At 31.2% G+C, this 10031-nt stretch overlaps 1 protein-coding gene and 1 long non-coding RNA gene across 3 annotated transcripts; both read left to right on the plus strand.

Moving 5' to 3' along the window:
* The first annotated feature begins 3847 nt into the window (after window positions 1-3847).
* Window positions 3848-5960, plus strand: LOC112705833 (uncharacterized). Its single transcript, XM_025756802.3, has 5 exons — window positions 3848-4262; window positions 4347-4475; window positions 4585-4749; window positions 4959-5264; window positions 5402-5960. Exons 1-5 carry the CDS (start codon window positions 4002-4004, stop codon window positions 5540-5542), a joined length of 1002 nt encoding a protein of 333 aa, XP_025612587.1. The 5' UTR covers window positions 3848-4001; the 3' UTR covers window positions 5543-5960.
* A 521-nt stretch (window positions 5961-6481) lies between these two features.
* LOC140174791 (uncharacterized) lies at window positions 6482-9244 on the plus strand. 2 transcript variants are annotated; one of them, XR_011864488.1, is made up of 6 exons: window positions 6482-6588; window positions 7036-7291; window positions 8028-8238; window positions 8763-8843; window positions 8918-8971; window positions 9056-9244. It is a non-coding gene; the product is annotated as an uncharacterized lncRNA (long non-coding RNA). The 2 variants fall into 2 exon arrangements; XR_011864489.1 differs by lacking the exons at window positions 6482-6588; window positions 7036-7291 and adding an exon at window positions 8629-8682 and having other exon boundaries at window positions 8095-8238.
* Window positions 9245-10031: the final 787 nt, after the last annotated feature.

A 10031-nucleotide genomic window follows, 5' to 3' on the forward strand; every position in this document is an offset into this window, starting at 1 on the left:
CGCGCACCCGAATATTCTTAAATGGGAAATACTTGGCTGCTGGCCAAAAGCTAATTGCGTAGGAGAGAACTTATGGTAACTTGTTGGCCTCACACGAATAGGTGCTGTAACATGTAAAATAGCATGCCCTAAACCGAGGTTGGGAGATTTGTTCTCATAAGTAAGGGTCTAGCAATTAGTTGAAAGCGTTTAATAAGTGATTTTACTAACCCATTTTTTGTGTGAACATGAGCTACTGGATTTTCAACACTTATTCTATTAGCTATATAATAAACATCAAAGATTTGGAAAGTAAATTCACCAGCATTATCAAGACGAGTTGCTTTAATTGAATTTTCTGAAAACTGTACTTTTAATCGAATAATTTGAGCAAGTAATCTCGCAAACTCCAGGTTGCGAGAAGACGATAAGCACATATGTGACCATCTAGAAGATGCGTCTATTAGGACCATAAAATATCTAAAAGATCCACATGATAGATGAATAGGTCCACATATATCGCCTTGAATCCTTTCTAGGAATTCAGGAGACTCAAATCCAATATTTACTGCTGATGGCCTTAAAATTAGTTTTCCTTGAGAACATGCAACACAACAAAATTCACTAGATTTAAGAATCTTTTGGTTCTCTAGTGAATATCTTTGAAGCTCAATAAGTGCTTTAGAGATTTACTAGACAATAGTGCATTATTTATTATGAATTTTGTTCCTCCAGGAAACAAAATTATAGCTCTTCCGGAGTATTCTATCATATTGCCTGAGCCAATAATAGTATTAACATATTCTTCTTTTGGCACAAGATGAGTAAAATATATATTACTTTTGAGAATAGTGTGTGAACTTGCACTATCCACAAGGCAAACATCTTCACTATATGTCTTTGCTATTTTCTTCAAAGACAAATAATAATAGTAAAATGAGTAGAAGTATAGGCGCAGTAAAATTATTTTCTTGATTGTTTTTCTAAGAAATACTGTATATAGTATCATATACTAAAAATTTTATTATTATTTTAGGACTTGACACATTTAATAATCTTGAAAATCATAAACATAAATATTTTATAAAATATTATTTATATACATTCAAATGCATAGAAAATAAAACTTAACAAGAAGTTTATTATTTATTTACATGAATACTTAACAATGTCACATATTAAACTATTCCATTATTAATCAAATGACCAATATTTTCTTCAAGATCCTCAAAGAAATTAGATACTTCATAATGAGTGGTGTAATTTTCAGCATCGTTTGAAATAAAATTCGTCTCCTTTCCTTTGTCATATTTTTTCAAAGATGTTTGAAAAAGATCGACTAAGTGTCTTGGGGTACGACAGGTACGAGACCAATGACCCTTTCCACCACAACGGAAATATTTATCCCCTGTTGATTTATTTTACCCATTATTTCTTTCTTTATCCCACTTCTAGTGATATCATTTCTTGTGAACATAATTTTTCTTCCTTCTATAATTTTTCTTGTTACCAAAATTTTGTCATTTACCTCTTCTAAGATAATGATTTGCCGCATTTGTTCCAGAAAATGGGGCGGCGCCAGCTGAGCGCACTTCATGATTTTTTAAGAGGAACTCATTGTTGCATTCAGCAACAAGAAGGTAAGAAATTAGCTCAGAATATTTTTAAATTCTTTTTCTCGATACTGCTGCTGTAAGAGCATATTCAAGGTATGGAAGGTCGAGAAAGTTTTCTCTAACATATCATTATCATTTATCTTTTTTTCACATAATTTGATTTGTGAGGTGATTCAAAATATTGTTGAATTATATTCATTTATAGATTTAAAATCCTGTAGACGCAAGTGCGTACATTCATATCGGACTTGAGGAAGCATAGTTATCAAAACCGAACCGGTAATCGACCCGGTAAAGTTATTGGGTCACTGGGTTAGTGGTTCAACCGATGGGTCAGTGGTCGAACCGTTTAACCCGATAATAATTAAATAAATATATAAAATTATAATACAATATGTATTAAAATAATAAAAATTAGTGTTTAATATTTTATATTATTTAAATTTAAATAAATTATATATAAATTTCATTAGCTTATTACTTTAATATGATATATATAATGAGACAATCCCACTCCCCTCCCCTGCGAGATGCTAAAATGACACTCCCCTTCCCTCTATTTTATAAATATACATTCCCCTCTCTTCTAACTTTTAAAAAATCTCTTTTTTAATCCATTTTAAACTTTTTGTGTTAACTAATATTAATTTTATCTATTTTTTAAAAAATAAATTATTTTTTAAAAAAATATCCATTAACAAAAAATTTATTTTTTATCATTAAATTTCGCTTACCAAAATATCCTTTAATAAATTATTCTTTTATTGATTAAATTGTATTTTTTAAAAAAATTAATAATTATATTATTTTTTTCTAAAATACTCTTTAATAATTTTTTAATTATTAAATTATAATTTTGCCAAAATTTTCTTTAATAATTTTTTTATATTTTATTATTATTTTTTCGATATCTATATATTATTTTAACATTAAATACAAAATTTTAGTAAGATTACTTTTCAATATCAATATATATTAATTATTATACATATTAACAGTGATAAGATTTTTTATTTAATGTTAAAATAATATATATTGATATCAAAAAATTAATAATAAAATATAAAAATAATTGTTAACAAAAATTTTGGTAAAATCACAATTTAATAATTAAAAAATTATTGAAGGGTAGGTATCTTAGAAAAAATAATTTAATTATTAATTTTTTTAAAAGTATTTTGGTAAAAATACAATTTAATTAATAAAAAAATTTATTAAAGGGTATTTTGGTAAGCAAAATTTAATGATAAAAAATAAAATTTTTGCTAATAGATATTTTTTCAAAAAATAATTTATTTTTTCTTAAAAAATAGATAAAGTTAATATTAGTTAACACAAAACATTTAAAATGGATTAGAGAAGATGTTTTTTAAAAGTTAGAAAGGAGGAGAATGTACATTTATAAAATAGAAGAGATGGGAATGTCATTTTAGCATCTCGCAGAGGAGGGGAGTGAAATTTTTCCATATATAATTTATATAAATTATTAGCCTTTAATTTAATGGGTTTAATCTAAAAAAAGTTACATATAAATAAAATTAATTTTACACATGAACTAGTGTATGGTTGTAGGTTTAAGCATTGTCACGTGAACTTTGTTATTATATATCTTATTATTAGCCTATAATTTACAAAAAAAAATGTCTGACTCAGTGGCAAGGGTGCAGAGTCTTTTACAGGAGGTTTCTAGATTCTGAGCTTTTGTGAATTAATTCACAAGGTGCTTCTACTGTGATTCAGCATGTCCGCTGGTGCACTGTGAAGACGTGTGGGTCATGTACCCGAACCGCATCGGTTTGCATTGAACTGCCCGGTTTTCAATGAGTTTGATTGCTATTGACTGGGCTATTTGCAAGAACGTAAACCGACATAATGAAAATTTGTTATTTGAATTTTCCTAAAATTTGATTAGAGTCTTGTGATAACGTATTTTAAAATAAATAAATAAAAAATATATAATATAAAATAAAAAAGTATAAATAGAATAGTAGAATATTAATGTTCACTAATATTATAATCTTAATAAAAATAACTAATATATATGAAAGATACGAATCTATTTATTATATATATAAAAAAGAGAAAAATTAATATTTTATATATTGACAATATAAAAAAATTGTTATTATTGATTGTGTGTATTATCTGTATTCTATCTTAATTATACTATTCTATTTCTATATATATATATATATATATATATATATATATATATATATATATATATATATATATATATAACCTTTAATGTTGTAAAATATGAAATGAGAATCTATCATCCTTATCACAACACGTAATAAGATTAATTAACTTAGGATTGAATTGAAGTCAACAAAAACCAATGAATGTTGACTTGGTGGTGGAGCCACAGAGAAACTTGGAAATTGAAATCGAAACGGAAACAGAATGAAGAAGATACTGGTGACTGGCGCATCTGGTTACCTCGGCGGGAGGCTCTGTTCTGCCCTCCTTCGACAAGGTTACTCCGTTAGGGTCCTCGTTAGGCCTACCAGCGACCTCTCCGCAATTCCCACACCTTCCGAAACTTTCTACGGCGACATTACAGACTACGCGTCCCTCCTCCCCGCATTCGCCGGTTGCTCCGTTGTCTTCCACGTCGCCGCTCTCGTCGAGCCCTGGCTTCCCGATCCCTCCAAATTGTTCTCCGTAAGCTTTAAGATTCCCCTCTCGTGTAATTCAGTCAATCCTTAACTGATTTCCCCCTTTCTTTTCTTTTGACCATTGCGTTAGGTTAACGTTGGAGGATTGAAGAATGTTTTAAGGGCGTTGAAGGATACCAAGACAGTGGAGAAACTCATATATACGTCGTCGTTTTTCGCTCTTGGACCCACTGATGGAGCCATTGCCGATGAGAATCAGGTATAATAAGGAGTTTCATTGTGTTAGGGAATCGTTCTTGTTCAAGATTAGGCGTTTGATTTCATTTCAGGACGTGTCTAGTACTACTAATTGGAACTTGAAATTGCAGGTGCATCATGAGAAATTTTTCTGCACGGAATATGAGAAATCAAAGCTTGCAGCGGACAAGATTGCGAAGGAAGCTGCATCAGAGGGTGCACCAATGGTCCTCCTTTATCCAGGGGTAATCTACGGTCCTGGCAAGGTCACTGCAGGGAATGTTCTTGCTCGAATGGTATTGTTACTGTTTCTTCACTCCAGTTATCTTTCTTGTGTTGATCTATCGTAGGATATAAAGATGCATGTTATGGTAAAATTGAGTAAAAATGATGAAGAGACGAAAATCCTCTTTGATAGATGGTTGGCTGGGATATAAATTGTTTAAATTATGATACAGTTATACATGTTCATTTAGCTTAGAATTATAAATTTGCATTTGATCAGATAATAGAACGCTTTAATTGGAGACTACCTGGTTACATAGGCAAGGGAAACGATGGATTTTCCTTCAGCCATGTTGATGATGTTGTTGAAGGGCACATTGCGGCAATGGAAAAAGGAAAACCTGGGAGTAGATACCTACTAACGGGTGAGAATGCATCATTCAAACATGTTTTCGATCTGGCTGCTGCCATAACTGATACTAGGAAGCCAATACTTAGCATCCCTTTGTGGATGATTGAAGCATATGGCTGGCTCATGGTTTTATTCTCTAGAATCACTGGAAAGCTTCCCCTCATCAGTCCACCCGTAAGTTCTCTAGATTTAGCACTTGTTGAATGTGCTATAACTTATAAGATTGTTATCGTTATGTAATGTAAGCTTTAATCTTTCTGATTTGTTTTTACGTTCTTAATATTATCGCTGGGTTTTAATCTTTGGACCAGACTCTGCATGTTTTAAGACACAAGTGGGAGTATTCGTGCGCGAAAGCTGAGGAGGAGCTAGACTATAGGCCTAGAAGCCTGAAAGAAGGACTTGCTGAGGTGCTACTCTGGTTGAAGAATGAGTGCTTTATAACATATTAGTCACCACATTCCATGGCTCTCTACAGATTCAGTTGATAAATTTTAATGGCTAAATGAATAACAATGGGTACTTTTTATAGAGGAAAAAGACATCAACCAAAAAAAAAAGGAATAAAAAATCCGGTGTGAAATAATTTTATTTTACATTTTGGCAATTTTTATGGTGCCGATAGAAAAAATAAACATGGATGTTGTCCTTGTGTGTCAACTTGGACAACGCTTCTGCTGGTGAGCTCTGCTGCCTGCGTCAGGCTCTATGCTATGGCTGTCTAGGAGTCCTGTTTTCGTTCTTTGCAGTAAGATTAATTAGATATAATTATGTTGTTAATTATTAAACAGTTATGCTACACATACAAGTTTTTTTGACTTATAAGTCTTACAAGTTGGGTTAAATCTAACAAAAACTATTCTCACCCAACTCAAGCGTGTTAAACAAGCGCGTTACTCAACCATTTTCAAAGCGTGCTACTCACTATTATTGACGATTCTTCTTCTTCTTCCTCGATCAAAATCACAACCGTTGAGATTCAAGGCACATTTGGAAACTCTGAAGAAACTTTTAAATTTCTCGCAAACAGTCTACGAAATTAACAAGCAAACATCAAAATTTTCATAAAAAAACACCAAAAAGAAAGAAGAAACATTATTTAATGTACTGTTTCACTAATGTTTTAGGTTTTTCAGATTTCTCTTTTTGATTTTGAAGGTTAAGCATTATATCGTCGTATTTCTCTTTTATTAAGTAGATTCAGTATATATTCTTGGTTTAAAGTAGATATTACAGTTCTGGAGTCGGTTATACTGTTTTACATACTATTAGTGAATGCTTTAACGTATATTTTCATCTGTTTTGTGCATGTTTGGAAGTGAGTTTTATACATATAAACTTTGTAATGTATTTCAAGTGAACTCATATTTGGGTGTATATGGCTGATTTTTAGGTATATATCAATCGAATTCGAACGTGACTGGTGCTTCTAGTGATATTTTGAACTTAAATATCATTTTGAACTCATATAATGTCATGTAATCCAAAAAAAATACAGGTATGTGTCTGGTATATATCAAAAGTATTCAAGTGTAATTGGTGCTGTTGTGCTTGTGCTTGTGCTTGTAGTGTTATTGTATGCATGTTTGGTTGACTTGAATATCATTTTGAACTCATATAATGTCGTCTAATCAGAAAAATAATAAATGTGTATGTGACTGGATTTGAGCATATGTAGCTGGTATTTGGGTGCATCTGGCAGTTATTTCGGAGTATGTTGCTGGTATTTGAGTGTATATGGCTGGTATTCGGGTTTATGTGACTGTTATTTGGCTGGTATTTTTATTCATTAACAATATTTTTTATTCCTTACAGTAAAAATGACAGGTAAGAGCCAAGGTGAAAAAAAAATACAATGAAAGCACATATATATCTTAGACCAAGTCAATTTTTCCTAGTATAAATATAGCTTATTTAAATGACTCTCATTTTACTTTGTTTACAGCAAACAAAGGATTTGAGATGCTCAACGCGTATATTGAATGAAAAGTTTGAAAAAATGAGTGAGTCAAAGAAGGCCATCATTTAGGAATTAGGATTTGGTGGTCTAATGCATATCCCGCCGATGAATGTGCCACACAAATTGTTGAAGGAGTTGGCTAATTCCTTTAATTTGGACAAAAACAAATTGGACACAAGGTATGGTTCGTTGAAAATTAAACCCAAAAAAATAGGAGCTGCCCTTGCCTTCAATGCATCAGGTAACTGATTACAGAAAATTTCTATACTTGCATTCTCTATAATCTATTCTTTTTAATATATTATTCTGATCTCATGTAATCAAGAAATAAATTTAGGTGTATATGGCTGGTATTTGAGTGTATTTCAAGTGATTTGAAGTGTAATTGACTTTCTTTTTTATAGGAGACCATTTTCTCAAAAAAGTGAGTTTTAAAGAACTTTATGAGGAGAACAAAGAGATTTTTAGAAGGTTCCAGGAAAAAACATTAAAGAATTTGACCGATCAGATGATGGATATCGGTGTTGATAACGATCAAGATCGCTTAATGTTCAAAAGGATTTTCATCCTCTATAATCAAATGGCGTTTTTGTTGCTAACTACCATAAACAAAGTATCTCCTGTCCATCTAACTCTAATTTTTCAACTTGATAACATAACGGAGTGCAACTAGAGTAGCCGTGTCTTCAATTTCATCATCAAAGGCATAACCAATTATCGTTTGAAAAAGAAAAAAATCAATTGATGGCTGCCTCTATACCTTGATGATAGTATATTTTCATCTAACAAAACACACAGACAAGAAAGGAGAAGCAAATCCCTGGACTGCCTTGGGTTAGCCATTGGAATAGGAAACTACTGGTTGCGATGATCAGAACAAAAATTGATGGTTGTACGGAAATTGAATAGAATACTTTCTCTAATTTAGGTATATTTTATTTATGTAGATGGTGTAAACTAACGTTTAACTGTTTCAGGGCATCGTCAATAGGGCAGAATTGAAAAAGAAATCGAAGAAAATGAAAGAGAAAGAAAAGAAAGAAAAAAAAAGACAAAAAAGAAGAAGGTAAGTTCATTCGAGAGTGATTCATCGGAGAGTGAATTTGCTTTTTCCTCTGAATCTGAGTCTGAACAAGACTCAGAGGAACCAACAAAAATAAGGAAACAACACACCAGGACAGCTATAAAGTAAGTAATATTTTTGGGTGTATTTGTCATTTTTAGGATGTTTTTTGTTAATGATTGTTTGCTCTCCAAAATGTTTATATAAAAAAAGAAACAAATTGAGGAGGATTCTTCTTCAGAAAGTGAAAGTGAATCTGATGATGAGTAAGATTCTAAAATTGTCATTACATTGATTTCTTTTCTGTTTATTATCAAAATTTGATGTATTAACATAGTGTTTCTCATTTAATTTCAAAAGTAAAGAATCGTCACCAATAATAAAACAAAAATCAAAGAAAAAATCCAGACTCCACCCGAAAAGTATGCATTGCTTTTGGGAGTATTTTATCATCAGTTTTGTTGTGTTTGTCTGATTCATACTTTTTTTATTTCCATGACGTAATCCAAAAAAAGAAAGCCTATTGTTGAGGATTCGACTTCTGAAGAACAAATTGAATCCTATGATGTGTAAGATACGTTGTAAAGCTATCTTACCCTTTATCATCAAAATTTTATTTGCTAACATATTCTTTTGCATGTAATATCAGAACTGATGTAAGAACTGAAGAAATAGAAGAGTTCTTCAGAGAATCAAAAAAGAAAAAAACCAATGAAAATGATGCATAGTGGTATGTTGAATTTGGGTGTATATTGCCGATTTTAAGATGTTTTTTGTTATTGATAATTATTTTTGCTTTTCCAGGATGAAGGAAGCTGGGCTCCCATCGATGGAAGGTCACTATGATTCATCCAAAATGTAAGATTCTTTATTTGATAGAATTTTGAGATCCTAACTTAATTAAATAGTATTTTTACTGAATGATGTTTATTCTATGCTTAGAATGTCGGAGGTGAGCTTAGGAAGCGAAGATGATCCTGTGTTTTAAACACAAACGGATCAAAGCAGTGTAACAAACCCAAGGATAGCATGTAATTTCTGTTTCTAATACCATTTGCTAAGATTAATTAGATATAATTATGTTGTTAATTATTAAACAGTTATGCTACACATACAAGTATTTTTGGTTTACAAGTTTTACAAGTTGGGTCAAGCCCAACAAAAACTACTCTTACCCAACTCAAGCGTGTTAAACATGTGCGTTACTCAACCGATTCCAAAGCGCGCTACTCACCATTATGAACGAATCTTCTTCTTTCTCAATCAAACTCACAATCATTGAGATTCAAGACACATTCGAAAACTCTGAATAAACTTTCAAACTCCTCACAAACGGTTGACGAAATCAACAAGCAAACATCAAAATCTCCATAAAAAAACACCTAAAAGAAAGAAGAAACATTATTCAAGGTACTGTTTCACTAATGTTCTAGGTTTCTCATACTTCTCTTTCTGATTTCGAAGGCGAAGCATTATATCGTCGTATTTCTTTTTTATTAAGTAGATTGATTATATGTTCTTGGTTTAAAGGGTGAAACTGTTCAAGTCGGTTATATTGTTTTACGTACTTTTAGTAAATGGTTTAACGTATTTTTTCATCTGTTTTTGTGTATGTTTGCATATTTGGAAGTGAGTTTTTATACCTATAAACTTTGTACTGTATTTCAAGTGAATTCATATTTGGGTATTTATGACCCATTTTTGGGTGTATATTAATCGAATTCGAATGTGACTGGTGCTTCTAGTGACATTTTGAACTTAAATATCATTTTGAACTCATATAATATCATGTAACAAAAAAAATATAGGTGTAAGTGTCTGGTATATTGATGAGCGGATAATTTATACGCTTTTTGTCATTGTTTTTAGGTAGTTTTTAGTATGATTTAGTTAGTTTTTAGTATATAATTATTAGTTT

This window comes from Arachis hypogaea, chromosome 8, assembly GCF_003086295.3.
Source record: "Arachis hypogaea cultivar Tifrunner chromosome 8, arahy.Tifrunner.gnm2.J5K5, whole genome shotgun sequence".
NCBI classification, from domain to species: Eukaryota; Viridiplantae; Streptophyta; class Magnoliopsida; order Fabales; family Fabaceae; genus Arachis; species Arachis hypogaea.